The 17,317-nt window shown below is 30.2% G+C and overlaps 3 protein-coding genes across 4 annotated transcripts in view; 2 read left to right on the forward strand and 1 right to left on the reverse strand.

Annotated features, from left to right (window-relative positions):
- LOC119671025 (alanine aminotransferase 1) overlaps positions 1 to 11,110 on the forward strand; it is a 27,548-nt gene extending 16,438 nt beyond the window's left edge. Inside the window, exons 3-7 of the mRNA XM_038081510.1 lie at positions 7,467 to 7,556; positions 7,795 to 8,057; positions 8,118 to 8,682; positions 10,070 to 10,328; positions 10,399 to 11,110. Of these exons, the coding sequence (XP_037937438.1) occupies positions 7,467 to 7,556; positions 7,795 to 8,057; positions 8,118 to 8,682; positions 10,070 to 10,328; positions 10,399 to 10,547 (1,326 nt within the window). The 3' untranslated portion in view covers positions 10,548 to 11,110. The remainder of the gene's footprint in view (positions 1 to 7,466; positions 7,557 to 7,794; positions 8,058 to 8,117; positions 8,683 to 10,069; positions 10,329 to 10,398) is intronic.
- Positions 1,853 to 16,790, reverse strand: LOC119671027 (B-cell CLL/lymphoma 7 protein family member A). Of its 2 annotated transcripts, XM_038081512.1 has the most exons (4): positions 16,399 to 16,790; positions 16,151 to 16,338; positions 15,907 to 16,017; positions 1,853 to 2,496 (listed from the first exon to the last, which is right to left on the reverse strand). In XM_038081512.1, exons 1-4 carry the CDS (start codon positions 16,485 to 16,487, stop codon positions 2,480 to 2,482), a joined length of 405 nt encoding a protein of 134 aa, XP_037937440.1. In that variant the 5' UTR covers positions 16,488 to 16,790; the 3' UTR covers positions 1,853 to 2,479. The 2 variants fall into 2 exon arrangements, with proteins under 2 accessions (XP_037937440.1, XP_037937441.1); XM_038081513.1 differs by lacking the exon at positions 1,853 to 2,496 and having other exon boundaries at positions 15,836 to 16,017; positions 16,399 to 16,739.
- Positions 12,450 to 14,093, forward strand: LOC119671026 (putative uncharacterized protein DDB_G0271606). Its single transcript, XM_038081511.1, has one exon. The coding sequence runs from the start codon at positions 12,576 to 12,578 to the stop codon at positions 13,956 to 13,958; it is 1,383 nt and encodes a 460-aa protein (XP_037937439.1). The 5' UTR covers positions 12,450 to 12,575; the 3' UTR covers positions 13,959 to 14,093.
- Positions 16,791 to 17,317: the final 527 nt, after the last annotated feature.

The raw sequence follows: 17,317 nt of genomic DNA on the forward strand, positions 1-17,317 counted from the left end.
TAATTCTTCTTAGAAACTGTACAATGTTGGTGTATACCATAAATATAAATTATTGAATAAATACACTAAGACTTCTAATACAGTCATTAGATTCAAATGAACATTTCTAGTGTCAATTTAATATATGTATGTGATATTGAAGATATTTTGATGGGATCTAATGATATTGATTCCCCTAATAGTGCACGCATTACTATCTTGCCTCCGCCCAATGTCGATAACCAGAGTGATGCGGAGGAATTAGATGACATGTTGATGGAAGATGGAGAACAACTACCAAATGAAGTAGCAGGTGAATTAGAAATGGTTTTCAATTATTCAGCCGATGAAGTTGAAACTAACGTATCAAAAACAATCTTTCAATTTAATCCGGGAGGGATTTTAGGGGGCTACAATTTCTTAAGATCTTCTACGTTGAAAAATATTATAATACTGTTTAATTAACTTTAGCAGATCTCTTTCGGTTTAATGAAAGTGAGATAAATGTAGTGGTTTACTGTTGTGATAATCAATGGCCACGAGCGAAGATCATAAGATCACCGCATTTCTTCTCTTCCAAATTTTAATCTCAATGTTGTTTGAAAAAGATGGTAGGTAGTTAACAAAACCTTTCTTTTAACTTAAGACGATTTAAGAATTGTATGCAACTGAGTTAAAATATTTTAAGAATTATAGAAATTCGAATAGTGCACTTTAGAACATTCGTAGTTAATCGAACCTGCAAAAGTTCGCTTTGACCTGGATGCACCTTTAGAAACAACAGAACTTAGTATAATGGAACTAGTAGGTTTTGTAAGGAAGACAGAAAGACTTCTTAAAATACGTGCTGGAAGTTTGTTCGACTGGAAGTTTGTATAAACGAAAATAGTTAATTTGTATTATAGGTTTAATACTACAATTTATGGAGAAAGTTGAACTTAAAGAAATACTCTAAATCGATGAAGAGGACACTCTAAAGAGAAGACTCTAATTCCAATGTTATATTACGGGCAAGTTCAGTTACAAAACTGGCAATTTGTATAGATCTCTAGCTAAAATAGATCTAGCTAACTAAAACAAGTTCCTCCTCAATTAAAGGAGGTACTTGTTTTTTCCCCGCATTTCATTTTTATTCTGACCAGACTACTTATCGTGCCAAGCATGAGTACCTTTTTTTTCTGCTATATTATTTTATGTCTGTTAAATGTAATGAACTAATAAACTTGTAAGTTGTATTGAAAAGATGACCCTGTATAAACAATTTGAAAATAAGTCACGTAAATATCTTTATAAGTAATGAAAGCTTTCAACCAATATTTACTGCATATCTATAAAATATTAATCTCATTGCAAATCTTGTGCTAAATACACACACGTCATACCAATAAAAATACAACGATATTGATTCTTAACTTATAAGGTAAATATTTTATCTACAGATTTTATAGAAGATATAAAGCAGAAAAAAAATAATAAAAATAAAAATAAATAAATGGTAAAAGTTTTGTATTAACAGAACGTGTCCAAACCATGCATAACACCCAATGCCACAGGACATATTCCTTTGCTTTGTATTCTCCAGCAGTAAAATAATATATTTTGATGGGTGTACTATACGTATAAGAGAGGTAGTATATAAATGTTATTTTTTATTATGAAAAATAAGCTTCATAAAATGTCAATGCCTCTGGAAGTCCAAATTTAAAATGGAGTTTATCGGAGTTCAAGTTCATTGTACGACCTTCGTAAGTGTTGCATTTTCCGACTTCATATTTTATTTATTGAAAACATTTTCCAAACATATAAAATATTTATAAAATGTGCCAAACTCTATATATTTTACATATGATATTACTTACAAGCTATTATATATACATATATATATTTAATATTTTTTTTTATAAATTTCGCGCTCTGCGTGCATCTCTACCAGAATGTATCTGTGCTGTTGCATCTGTTTTATTCCCTATGAACGAAATCGATGAAAACATTCTAGAATCAAAATATTATTGGTACATTTTTTGAGTTTGGAATTTGTTGTTTGTTGGTTCTGTGGTGGGGTAAGTGTAAAGATGTTCAGTAGCTCTGTTCTCAGTTTTGGATTCATGCGCAAAACATTCCATTTATCGCGAATTCATTCCCGAATCTCTCGCTACTATCGCTAATAGTCTTGTATGAAAAATTGTTCATTGTTTTCCTTTGCGTTACACAGTTTCTTTATGCCGGCACAATGACCCTGTATCTTGTATCTGTGGTGCGGGGCAACGTAGAAAATCTCATTGTTTGGTTTGCGTTGTGCCAATATGTTTTCACTGTGACAATTTTACCCCAACTGCTTCCTGCAACGTCACACTGTCAGTTAAATTATTTTTATATAATTAAATGAACAAACATAGGAACGTCACATTTTTATGTAAATATGTATGAAATTTTATATAAACCAACAGATGGGTCGCAGTTTTTAAGTTACATAACTATTGGTTCGCAAGTCAAGGTTCTATTATATGCGTATGTACCCTGCAATAATAAAATTTACATGTTATAGATTTAAAAAAATATATATTAAACAGATAAATATTATTGCTCATTTTTATTGTATATTTAAATAACAGTATTAATAAACAGTATTAAGTTGTCTAACAGTATTAATAAAATTGATATAAGAATAAAAATTACGATTCTTCGTTATGGTTTATTTAAAATCTTATACTTATTTAAAAACAATAAAAAACGTATATATGAAACATAAGGGAATATTTTTTCCATTCATAATTAAAGAAATAAATTTTAATTTAGACCGTGTGCGAGTTCGAGTAAATTGAGGTAAAGTAAATTGAAATACCTAGGGATTTTTTAAACTGCACTTATAGACGTGTGCGAATTAGGCTAAGTTGTTGCTTAACCAAATGGGAGATTTTTTGCACTGCACACATTTAGCCATTTATCAACACGTATCGACACATCACTACATTATCGGCACAACTTAGAATTTCCATAATTTAGAATGCAACTTAGCCTACCTCGCACACGTCCTATGTAAATATTTATTTATTTATTTATTGCACTTATTTGTTATTTTTGGTTAAAAGTTTTCAAATTTATTTACTAAACATCTTATAAAATTTTCACATATGGTAACACCTAATTTACCTAATTTTTAGCTAATTTACCCTACTCAAAATTCTGGTAAATACCAACATTTGCTGCCATACCGACATAATTTACTATTTCCCTCAATTTACCATCAATTTACACGAACTCGCACACGCCATTTATTCTGCGCATTTGCAGTTGTTTTCTTTTTGACAAGACTTTTAAGACGTAGTTCTTATTCTTAGGTAAGTTTTAGATTGATTTTAGTGTTAACTCACAAATAAATGAATAAATAAATGAGAATTTGGGAATTATAGTCTGTGATAGTATGATATATATAGATATATCAGTCAAACATATATTTAAAGTATTATTAATGATGAAAGGATTTTTTCTAGACATACAAATATGTTATATATATATGTAATAAGTTATTTAAAATTTTAAATAAATACTATTTTCAATGTAAATCCTTCTACTATATATAAAACGTAGGATCGACATCTACTAAATGTTTTTTTTGTTGCAATATCAACTATATTCATAAATCCATGTAAGTTATCTTTAATTAAGGTGTTTTGGTCTTATTAATTAGTGCAACTTATACATTTTTAATTCCAAGTTAAATAGTTTAACCTTCAGAGATTAAATTTGACACTATTGTGTAAATTCTAAAGATTGTTTTTAGCAAGTTTCTATCTCTTATTTTTAATTAAATAAATTTTGTTAAACAAAATATTGTTCCCTCAATAGTACAGTGTGGAAGCGTTTGAACAATTACCGACGGGTTCAATTTTCTATTTAGATAATACTCTCTTAAAAAGAACGTATTTTGTATGAATAGCAAAAAGTGAGGACTAGCAACATTGAACAATATTAACAGCAATATTGTCTATTTAATATTATTACAGCTTCCGTTTAACAGAGCTTTTACTGTAGTTGTGAAATTAATGCTGTAGTGCACATATCACTTTTAGTGTTTTTAAATAAATACGTTTAACACAAAAGTACTTTATTTTTCTTATCAACAAAAATTGCACTTGAATTTAGATAAACAACACTTATTATCTTTTGGAGAGATATCTACGAGAAATATCTATAAATAATATAAAATACTTTTCAATTTAGGTCGGTCTGGGATATCAAAAATCTTTGAAGGAGATGCAGCTCTGACAAACGGTTAACTTAACATAAAATAGATATCAGATCATATGAATATAGAATATCTTAAATCTTTAACCGATATGTCACTGCATGCAATATATGAAGCCATTTCAGTTAATCTTCAGAATGTCGTAAATCTTTAAATGATATATCACTGCATTCAATATACGTGACAATACACATTTTAGGCAATGTGTACTGTCAATAACTACCTTTAAGTACTCTAATTTGATATAGCTGCAAATATCCCTTCCTACTTATGAAGTGTTTATCAAAATATTTACTATAAATCCTCATCTTAATTATGTTATGCTTCTATGAACTCTTGATTGTAGATTTTGAATGATGTCTAAATTTCACTTTACAGTTAAGCCCCACAATTTCATGCCGTACATTCATTTGGGTTTGTTGATGGCTATTAAGTTCTTTTACGTTAGCCTGTGGGGAGCACAATTTATATATAATTTAGATGGTTTAAAAATTATTTTGTTTCATAAAATTTATTTTCAAAAGGGCTCGTTAAAAATGTCGGCTCATTAGTCAATTAATTTTAGCAAGTTACTTTCTTTTAGAGAATATATATTTTCGCTCTATGAGCTGTATCCTCTATAGGTACTAGCTCTATGGGGGCACTGATTCCTGTGTGTGGTGAAGGTGACTCCAGCATTGAGTTCATTTTGCACGTTCATATTCAACAATTTTGCTATAACATGAAGACCCTTCTAAAGATAAAGCGAATTGGTATATGGATATGTGTGATACACAAGTAAATCATTCAACGTTTAATATTTTTCATTATACTCTGAAGTTCGACTCTCCTTCAGAGTCATCATCAGGGTTACGATTATAAGTTAATATTATTAAAACTACATATACGTCATTCTCTTTGTTCTATCGTCTATATTGCACCTCCCATAAAAAATTTTCTATATCAAAATCATTGCCTATTTGATCCGAAAACTCTCAAACGTTAGCAATTAATTATATCAGACAGCAGATAACAATAACACATGAGGGCACATATGTATAGGGGAAGAATATACGTATGTTATTAGATTAGTTAAAAATAATGTTATTGATAGGAGGAGAGTACGAGCAAAAATAAAACCCTAATAAAGTTGTTTTATTTACACTTCAATTAAAAGATAATTTGTACAAATACATTGTGAACATATTTATGTGTTAGAAATAAAAATTCCTAAAATATACGAAAGTTGTTGAAGAACCTGTTGTACTGTGTACATAAAAACACAATAAAATCGGTCCCTAATAAATAAATATTAGCGGCTAACTGCTTAGCAACGTAGCGCCTAAGCAGAAGTCAAAAAAGTCAAAACATTCCAGAACCTAAGTTGAATGGCTTTTTGCGCCATTTCTTCGACTTTCTATGTGAGATTTTGATAAAAATGTGTCCATAATATAAGTGTAGTTGTTGGAAATGTTGTTTTGATTATTGTTTCAATTGCTGATAAATTCTGATAATCAAATAAGGTGACAACTGGCAATTGCTGCTAATGAATTTGTGTGAAAACACAATAATTTATGAAATTATATTGTACCCAAAATAACCCTGTATTCTCTGATATTATTCGTTCGTGGGTGACGACCACAGAGTTATTTAATTTCCTTTAAGCTTTAAATACACAGCACAACCTACTATTTTTATTGTCTGGTAATGAATACTCTCTACGCTCTTATAATGTAATTAATTATGATTGAAATGCTATCGTAAGTAGTTCTGGTTCTGTGGTATTTAATTACATGAGTACTGCGAATAGAATTCATTCTATTGAATAACAATATAAATATTTAAATTTTCCAGAAGGTGATTTCAAAGTTACAATTGTTCAGCATTTTGAACGCTAATCTAAGGTTGAATTACTTTAGTGATCAAAAATATTTTTAGCTTTTTATAATTGCAAATTTATCGAAATGGTTGAGTGACTAAGATATACTAAGTAAAAAGATTATTAAAGAAATCTTACTTAAAATTTATATACTTATTTCTACAGATTTATAGAAAAAGTTAATAAGAAATAAAGATTTATAGCTCTTCATATTGGCGTTATAACTAAGCCCGTTTTTACTGTAATATGTTTCTTTAAAGAACTAAATCCAACCATAGTTGGGTGATTGGTGACAGCTTTCCACTTTTATTGTAAGGAATTATTCGCTGTTTTAATACCACATTCCTTGAAATCATATATAGGTATCAATGGACAAGAAGTGATTCATAATCTTAAGTTTATGTTTTTTAATTAGATCTTCCAGTATTAGTTCAGAATACATGTTTTGCCTCATAGACTGTCAAGTAATACTTCTTAAAAACCTTTTCCCTTGTGTTAACTAAAACTTTCTGTAAGTTTCCAAAACTTCTCCAAAACCAATCCCGTATAACAGTGATTTAAAAAAAAAAAACTGCAAATAGCCTGGCAGTATGGATGTGATGAGATAAAAATTTTTCTGCTAAAAACTTTTTATCTGATTTTTTTATAAACTCAGGATATAATGAAATCAATTGGAATATTACACATGTTCTAAATGACATACAGCTGTTATTAGCTACCTGAAGAAAGAATGATAGGCACGTGGTTCAAGGGCCAGCTAGACTTATGCTTCGGAACCACTCGTCAAGCACGACGATCAAACGCTTTTCTCCAATAGAGACTATATTAGTAGGTATATGTTATGTTATTCCTCCCCTATGTCTTCTTATTCAATCACATCTTAATATATATATTTGTTTTATTTCTTTTACGTTTCTGAATGGGTTTCAATAGCACTAAGAAAGGCACTCCATTGAAGATCTCTAAGTATCTAGATACATCCCTAGAAAACAAATAAATATAAATACCAAGCTGGTCTAAACTGTAACTTTTTAATTTCCTTTAATTGAATGTCCTTATGCTCTGAAAGTGAGATGAGAAAGCGGGTTCTCGATTTGAACCCGATGCCAAGCATTTCTGTTGCCTACATGACCGTTCGCTTGAGGAAAAAATTGACGGCACAGAAGGTAAGAACTGTTCTACTATATGTACGATTGAATTTTTTGTGAGTGAATGCTTGAATCTAAAAACGATTTTCATACCTGCAGAGACAATTAAATATAGTTCTTGTGTGTGTTATTTTTTAAATAATGCTTAAATTCTTTTTTATTTATTTTAAGTAATCATTAAGCATATAATTGACTTATTTTTGAAAGTCATTTACATTTTACTTTTCTTTTTTAGGGTAATAAAAAAGCATTTGACCAAGTGATTCGTGCTAACATTGGTGATTGTCATGCAATGGGTCAGAAGCCTGTTACCTTCCTCAGACAAGTAAGTCGTAAAAATTGCTTAAATGCTTAATATATTAAAAATTCCTTTTATATTGATATTTTGAACTTAAATCAGGTCATTTTTCTTCGCAAATTGCAATGACGTGCTGTGCACTCGCAAAAGCAAATTGCCTTAATCAAACATGACTTTGTAATTGCAATTACATTAAATTGCATTCGTCGTCAGAAATTGACGCAATTTAAATAATAAAAAATCTAAAAATGTAATTTGTTTCTAGCTTCTTATACTGACATTTGATCCCACTTTGCTTGACTCACCAAATTATGCAGAAGATGTGAAAGAGCGTGCTAGAGCTATTTTAGATAGTTGTCAGGGTTGTTCTGTGGGGTCCTACACTGATTCTGCTGGATTGGAAGTCGTTAGAAAGCAAGTTGCTCAGTATATTCAAAAACGTGATGGTGGTATTGCTTCAGATCCCGATAATATTTATTTAACCGCTGGTGCTACTCCTGGCATCAAATCAGTTCTTTCTCTAATGCGGTAAGTTTCAAGTTTTTTTAATTGATAATGAATTTACTTTAATTGACTGTTATATTTTAGAGCCGAAATCAATTCCAAGCCACCCGGTGTTATGGTACCAATTCCACAATATCCACTTTATTCTGCTACTATTGCTGAATATGGTATGGAAAAAATTGGTTATTATCTTGATGAGGAAACCAATTGGAGTTTGAATCGCGCCGAATTAGAGCGCGCTTATAATGAAGCTAAGCAACATTATGAACCGCGTGCTTTGGTGGTTATTAATCCTGGTAATCCAACCGGACAAGTACTAAAACGCGAAAATATTGTCGATATTATTAAATTTGCATATGATAATAAATTGGTACTGTTGGCTGATGAAGTGTATCAAGATAATGTATATGATAAGAATTCTAAATTCTTTTCATTCAAAAAAGTTATGACCGAAATGGGTGCGCCCTACAAAGATATGGAGCTTTGCAGTTTCATGTCTACATCGAAAGGTTATTTGGGTGAATGTGGCATACGTGGTGGTTATATGGAAATAATCAATATGTGTCCAAAGGTTAAAGCTATGCTAACAAAATCACTTACTGCGTCCTTATGTTCAACAACTGCTGGACAAGTTGCAGTCAGTGCTTTAGTAAGTAAAGTCTCAATTCTAATTTTTTCCTTCTTTTTTTATTAAGTATATATACTACTATGATCAAAAAATATGCTGAAATACTTATATTAAACATTTGAGCAAGAAAGTTGCAATACTTAGCAATATCTAATCTCAAAGTAATCGCTAACCGCACGGGGCGGTACGCAGATCTTAGACCAATCATTGAATAATCACGAAGATTAACAGGAATACTCAAATTAGTCAGTGAGAAGGGCGGGACTCTGCAGAATTCCCCCAGCTATCATAGAGTGAAAGTGCTCAGATGCACTTACTCGGAAAAGGCTTAATATAACATTAAATTTTATTTGCGCAATGAAATTTTTGCTAGAAAAAACATAAAGAACGTGGCCGAAGCCTTTCCGTGGTCAGGCTATGTCACAAAAAATGTTGTTTACCAGTAGTATAAACAATTTAAAGAAGGTTTAGAAAGCGTTAAAGACAAAAATCGCACTGAAAGAGCGGAAGACCATTAACATCAACTGATAAAAGACTGATAAAGAATAGATCAAGAAAATCTAAGATTTGGTGCTAATGCCAAACTTCGCTAATACTGTAAACATTTCTTTTGTTTCAGTTCAGACCATTTTGAAATGTTTTGTGACTGAAAAGAGTAAAATCTTATTTGGTGTTATATATTTTATGTTTTAGAAATACAGAGTCGTGTTGAACACTATCAAACACTACCTTCTGACTACCAGGATTAGATGAAATGTATGATGACTGTTATTATGATTTGAATATATATACTACTCGGAAACAATTGATCAATAAGACAAAAACTATATCAACGGTGCGTCTAGACCGAGAAGATCGCGGTAAAGTCGTTTAAAAATCAATGCGCAGTTAAAAGTTCTCTTCGATTATTCACCGGACAAAACTGGTACATATATAAAAAAAGGTATATCATTTGAGTCTGTGTTCTTGAATCGCGACAATACACCATCTTACTCTGCATGTTTCTTTGAGGCCATTTCGCTAAAACCCTTACTCATATTAATCTACAACCAACTCCTATGATTACATAAAGACTGCTCCGAAAATACCGTTTCGCTACAATTGAGGATATAAACACCCTATAGCTGTGTGCTGTTAAGGCCATATCAAAAATTTACTAAAAATTATTTCTAGGATTGAAAGAAACGTTGGCAAAAATGTTTCCTACCAGAAGGGAAGCATTTTAATGGCAATGATTTAGAAGAATAAATGAAAGATTTTAAAAGTTATAAACAATTTTAACTTATTTTTTATCATAGTATTATACATATTATATTTACAATCTAACAAAGTGTGTTTTACAACAAAAAACTTATTTCGATTAATTAATCCATGCTTTTCATAATCTAATCTATATATCGTCTTTTAGGTACATCCACCAGAACCCAATGAGCCGTCATATGACCAATACATAACGGAAAAAAATAATATTCTTGAGTCATTAAAAGAGCGTGCAGAATTAGTTTACAATATGCTTAACAGTTTTGAAGGATTCAAGGTGAATGTTGTACAAGGTGCCATGTATGTTTTCCCGCAAATTACTATACCGCCCAAAGCCATAGCAGCAGCTAAAGCTAAAAACATGACCCCAGATACTTTCTATGCATTTGAATTGCTTGAGTCTTCAGGTAAATGAATAAGTTTTACTGTTATTTAAATTCTTATACATCACTAAATCAATATTTGTTATTTTTTTAGGCATTTGTATTATTCCTGGCAGTGGTTTTGGACAAAAACCAAATACATATCATTTCCGGACTACAATTCTGCCACAAACCGATAAACTAAAAATCATGATGAATAAATTCAGAGATTTCCACATTGAATTCATGAAGAAGTATAAGTAAATAATTTTTAACTAACTTTTTACCATGTAATATTGTCTGAAATATGTAAAAATTAAATAATAAATAATATAAATTGGTTTCCTAAGAACGCGAATCAACCCATAACATAAGTAATATGAACTTTAAATGACATACTATGTATATTCTAATCGTATATCCACATCGATTTAAATTAAGTGATTTTTTTTGTATATCTAAGTTGATATATAATTTATAGAATTGCATTATTAAAATTTAGTTTCTGCGTTTATATTCAATTGTGTGTAACCAAACCACTTTATCTGTAATATCGATTAATATATTTAAATAATTGATTAACTAAATGTTTAACCTTTAAGGCGGATTTATTGCCAAATGTTGCAAATGGAGATTTGTATTTGTATATTATATTATAAAATATATATCATATAATATTTATGTATAAAAATTATTGCTTTTTGCTTATAAACAATTTATTATACATGCATATATTTTATGTATCAACATTTGTTGAATTGTTATTTAAAGGACAATAATTTTGTTAAATTATAAATTAAAAATTCATTCAAAATAAATGATACATTGTCTTTTAAAATTATTTAACATTTTTTTAATTATTTATGTAACTAATTTAAAAAGCAGATTATCGACTATTTAACTAACTTATTGAAAGTAGTAGCAACAAAAACTTATATTGCTCTTATTTAGATATGTTATAATGGGCGTATACAAATTAACCCATTACAGAGTCGAATTTCTCAAGGTACAGCCATTAATTTGTTATTAATTATTTATAATACCACCATGTTCCAAGAACGGTCATGTCTACGTCTGGGAGGTGTTCATCAACCTCGATGACCAAGTGCCGTTCACCATCTCCCAAAGGGATTTTACAAGCAGTTTCCGGCGGGCTACAACGACAGGTATAATATTGGCAGGAAGTGGGACAGATAAAGTATTTTTCACACATAAACACTAAACAGTAGATAAAAAAAGTTTTGCACAATATCTTTCATAAGATTAACTGACATATCACATGCTTATACTATCGTCTTTGGAATGTCACATATTAGTGGAAGGGAACCTCAGAAATTATGGTCCCTTTTATTATACATTACAATTTCAGGTGAACACAACACTACTCTTAAATTTGCACTATTCTTAGGTGCTTGGGGTCTACGGATTACACTTTACTTTGAGTCGAATTGATAAATATATAAAAATATTTTTATTCCCTTTTATTATAAAATGCAATGTCAGAGTTGTGAAGTACACTACTCTTAGATTTGCACTATACTGAGGTTTTGAGTCTGAATTGATAAATATTTAAAAATAGCTATTCCATTTTTCGCGTTATTGCTTGTTAAAATGACAACAAAATAACTTATTTAAGTGATAAAAATTTAATTCAACTTTTTAATTTAAATTTAAACACATTACTATCATGTTTCCACTTATTTTATTTCGACAGTTTCCCTCATTAAGCCGCTAATGCGGATAATTTTTAATGAGCATTCATATAAATGAGCTCATAAATCAACTGATTTAACCCGAACAAGCAACATTTTAAAAAAAATTTCCCAATTAGAAATATTTGTCATATGTTTTCTATGTAAAATGTAAATAAACAAACTAATTCACATGCATAAATTAGCTTATGCCAATGAAAATAACCAAATCTTATTTCACATGCATAATTCAGTTTATGTCAATAGAAATGTGAAAAACTTAATTTCATTAACATAAGTAATTTTAGCCGCAAGGGAAACATAATATAAGTTGTTTAAATTTAGCTGTTTTGTTAGTACCGTTACTTTATTTGACATAAATAGTTGAAAGGTTTACAATAGAAAAGTCAATCTTGGCAACCCTGCTAGCTGTCAAAATTTCTACACATTTTTTCCAAACATTGAAATTGTTTTGTTTCGAGTTTTCATAATCATAAATTCGAATCATATGTTTCGTATTTATACTTTTCCTGATAAATATATACGGCAGTTTTTAAAATTCTATATTTTACTTTCTTTGTGATTGCAATTAAACGGAATAATGGTAATTTGTAAATTCTATCAACAAGGTAATTGCCGGTATGGCAGCAAATGCACTTACGAACATTTGGATCTAAAGCAAGTCATAAAAGCGGATGTAGAAGGTGCAATTAATGGCAAACAGTGGCCATTTACATGCTATGGACCATTTAGAGATAAACCTTGCATACCCAATTTCGTAGAAGATCAATCGTTTGAAGAAATGCGTATGCTTTGTTACGATGCCAAGCAGAAGAATTATTTTGAGCAATTCCACCAACAATTTAACAGGCAAGCTATGGAAGCAACAAACAAAATGAGAGCACTTTTGCAACTCACTCCGGATATAATTAAAATAGTTGGTGACTTATATGACAATAAGTCCCCAACTAGTAATTCAAATGCCATGCCGAACACGAATGCAACTGTTAAGAGCAATCCATTTGGTTTCAGTTCCAATACAGCACAAACAAATTCAATTTTTAAGAGTACACCTAACACCAACAATCAAAGTATTTTTGGTACGAGCAATTTAAATCCAACGCAGAATATGGCGGGTAATATATTTACTTCCTCATTTGGTAGTATGTCCACCGAACAGAGTACTAACTCCATATTTGCGCAGCCAACCGTGCCAAAATCAAATTCAATATTTGGTGGTTCACAAACTACATCTTTGTTCTCACAACCTAATGTTGGCATGCAAACACAAAACACTACTTCAAATTTATTTGCACAAACAGTAAACAATCAACCACAATCACAATCACTTGGTCTATTTGGTCAATCGGCACAAAGTACACAAAATATATTTTCTCAAGGTGCCAACTCGACAAACCTACAGCAACAGCAACAACAGCTGCAGTTGCAGCAGCAGCAACAGCATCAACAACAGCAGCTGCAGCAGCAACAGCAACAGCAGCAGCTACAGCAGCAACAGCAAACAAAGTCAATTTTTGGCCAAAATGTACAACAAAGTGGTAATCTTTTTAATCTTGGAGCTAGTGGTGGTCAAACAAACATGTTCAGTTCAAATACGCCAAGTTTATTTTCTAATCAATTCACGCAAAATACTCAACAAAGTCAGCCGCAGCCACAGCCGCCTGCCGGACTATTTCAAAATGATATGCAACAGATGGTTACGCAAACTAGTGAAGCAATGCAAACGGCGCCACAACCTCAGCAGTCAGCGATGCAACATTCCTTTCAACAGACTCAACAAGTAACTGGACAGCTACAGCAGCCTCAACAAAATAATGTAAATGCCACATTATCAATAATTCCAGCAGCGCAATTATATACTCCAGTCGAAACGCTTACCGCTGAAGAACTTGAAGCTTTCAAAGCAAACACATTTACTTCAGCAAAATTGCCAACAAAGCCACCTCCAAAAGAATTCTGTTAATTGGTGGTATTTCCGATCATGAGTAACGAGTTGGGCAATCGAGTAAGATAGCAACAGTGCAAAGTGACAATGATAGTGCGTTTTGCACTCGAGACCGTGAACACCAGATTTTAAATATATTTTTTGTAAAAAAAATTAAATAAATTCGCTAAATTTATGTTTGTTCTAATATAAAATAATTTGGTTCTACTTTTGAGATAATTGAAGCGCAGGCTATATCTGTGAGTAACAAAGTTAATACCTCCATACCAACAAGCTAGCTTCAGAAGCGTTGTCTCTAGTGCAGCAAGAAATGCCTCAATTCAGATCATAATATAGCTACGTGCTAAACAGTTACTTATTGCAGTTACATTAATTCGGCAATTTACAATATGTATTCTACCTGTAGAAGCTTTACCCCCCAAGAGGACACCCATCCATTTTGCTGTTCCAATGCATGCACTAACTTGAGTTCATTCGATCCTTGGAACCGGTTCAATTAATAAGTGTAGGTTATCCCGCCTTGATCCTGCTGAACTTCAATTTTAATCCCATTTATCCATATTCCATTCTCACTTCTTCCCCTTTTACACTTCCATTACCTATTCATATCCCATCTATGTATACGTTTTTGTAATTCCTTTCATGTTAATTGTTTTATAAATCCCTGCGGGCTACAGCAATAACAACAAGAGGCTGTGTCACTACTTGTATCGGTGCTAGTAGTTAAGGTCTGTCAAGAACAATTCGACAATATGAGTTACTCTTACAAAATAACATACGCGGATACTATTATAGTCCATTCGATTAAGAAAAACTAAACAACAATAAATTAAATACTTAAAGAATAGTTGAATAGTTGCCTATAATATTGTTCGATATCATTAAGGTCTCTTATTTTTTTAGGAATCGAAAGCTGATCCCATAATTGTAAGTTAATGAAACTTTTGCTTTTTACAATTGATCTCTATAATATGACATATCACACATTTAATATTAAAGTAAGGAATACTTGTAATGATTCAAAATGATCATATAATGATACATATTTCAACATATTCCAAAACTAAGAAAATATTATATATTATATACCATACTTTAATTTATCCTAATATTTCAGATACATATATAATTAATTTAAAGTATTCGTAAGTTGAGCTTTTTTTTATTAAAATTATTACAAAGCGTTTTTGCTTAATAGCCTCATTGCGCCGCTGAGCAATGAATCTCTTTTAAATTTCATATGAAATACAATAATGTCTTGAATTGCTTAAAATTATGTCTTAAATTATTTAATATCAATATAGTTAACTCCAAAAGAAATTTACTTAGTTATATGAATGATCGTAAATAAATAAATAATTTTTCCAAAACTTAATTGCTATAATGACTTAGCTAGAATACGTTTTGCATTAAAAATGATTGATACAAAGTACAAATATCTTAAACTTATTATTATTTTGTAATTACTTCAACAGGAAGGATATTTATAATAATTAATAATATATGAACATCAATCAATAATTTATTTATATGATTTGTGTACACAATTACCAAGCTTATACGCTAGGGAACATGTGATCTATGCGTGACAACCTGACAGCTAGTCTAGTCTACCCTATTACCTAGTTTATCCAACAGTTTCAAGTCTTATGAAAATAGTTTTATTTGAAACATAAATTGGAATTTCTTAAAAAAAATATGTAAATAAAATAATTCGAAAAACAAAAATTAATTCATAAACAAAAAAACAATTAATTCGTAAAAAATAAAATTAATTCATGAAGAAAAATATTAATTCGTAAAAAATTAAATTAATTTCTAAAAAAAAATTGAAAAATAGTACTAATTATATATAAAATAGAAATATTTTTACAAAAATATAAAATGAACTTGGCATGAAAAAATTGAACATACTTAGGTAGTTATAAAATATATGATAATTTACATATTATAAATTAATCGCTACCTTTTAAACGTTTCACAGGACCGTCACTACCTTGCGAATTGGAGTCTTCGGAAAATGGCATACTCGACACAAAATCAGTAGCACCTTGCGAATCGCTTACCATTGAAAAACCTGAAAATCAGAATAGATCGATTGAATTTAAAAGATATATTAAAATATCAAGATAATGTATAGAAAAATGTGCAAAATTTTACACGCATATACAAAGTGCAAAAATTTAATTTTTACTCCGCATGCGACTCACAAGTGTTTGAATCCTCCGCCGTTAGGCCGGCATAGCTCGGCGTTATTTGTGGCGGCGTGGGTGTGCCTTTCTGTGAATTTTCTTTGTCACTTTTATTAATGCTAATCTTCTTTTTATCTGAATTCGATATAGGTACCCATTTATAAATTTTCATTGTAGTATCACCTATTGTGACCCATTTCTTTTCCCTGCAAAATTATAAAATAAAATTATATTTCACATTATATATTAAAATAGGAATTACTCACCAGTGCCGCACTTTGTCAACAGCTTGCATCACTCGTTTTATATCATCTTTAGCACGACTACGCGTTTCAGCTCGAACACTTCTAGACATTTTGTTCGATTTTTATTTAAAATTTGAATCAAAATATATATTTTATAAAACCGCAAAATATTTCAGATCTTGTTTGCGGCAATGCTGATCTATGTAAACAGCAATGAAAACTTAACGAAAATGGCTGCTGTAGTTAAATTAAAAATGTTGGAAAGTTGTGCACATTTATTTTTAATTTTTATTTGTCCATATATATGGTTATGACTTAAATCAAATTATAGTTGTAAAAATTGCAAAAATTAATTGAAGTTAAATTTAATTAAATAATTTTTAATAAATTCACAATTACATTGAATCAACTACAAAGCCAGTTGCAGAATTCAAACAAAAATCAATAAAAGTGAAATTGTCAAAACTGAACGAAAATGAAGTATGTTCAGTGAATGTAACGTTTTCATTACGTTTCTTCGCATATAGTAGAATATGTAAAACAATTAGATTTGTATATACGCATTCTAGGTTAAAATAATAAATTACTGATTCATTAGGTATTAAATATGAATTTTATATTGATAAAAATATGAAATTTGTAATAAAAATAAATAATTGTATCGCATAACTGTATTTATTATTAATTTTGCTGACGTTGCATGAACTCGGTAGCGTGAATATTGCACAAAAATAAATTATTTATAAAATTTAACTTATTAATTTAATTTATTTTAAAATTAATTAATTTTGTCTGATTACCTTTATTGCTTTGGTAAGAATAAATTATGTTTTACTAATTATTATTACACACTAGACGTATTCTTCTGCAACGGATTAGATTTAGTATTGCTCGTCATATAGGCACCATTGGAGAATTATATTGTATGATATGTACAATA

This window comes from Teleopsis dalmanni, chromosome 1, assembly GCF_002237135.1.
Source record: "Teleopsis dalmanni isolate 2A chromosome 1, ASM223713v2, whole genome shotgun sequence".
NCBI lineage: Eukaryota > Metazoa > Arthropoda > Insecta > Diptera > Diopsidae > Teleopsis > Teleopsis dalmanni.

Excerpts from the sequence above, each read along its gene's own strand:
- LOC119671026 (XM_038081511.1), top strand. The coding sequence starts at position 12,576 with ATGGTAATTTGTAAATTCTATCAACAAGGTAATTGCCGGTATGGCAGC.
- LOC119671027 (XM_038081512.1), bottom strand. The coding sequence starts at position 16,487 with ATGTCTAGAAGTGTTCGAGCTGAAACGCGTAGTCGTGCTAAAGATGAT. Across the intron at positions 16,339-16,398 it reads GTTGACAAAGTGCGGCACTG|GGAAAAGAAATGGGTCACAA; the intron begins GTGAGTAATTCC and ends ATAATTTTGCAG. Across the intron at positions 16,018-16,150 it reads GGCGGAGGATTCAAACACTT|GTTTTTCAATGGTAAGCGAT; the intron begins GTGAGTCGCATG and ends TCTGATTTTCAG.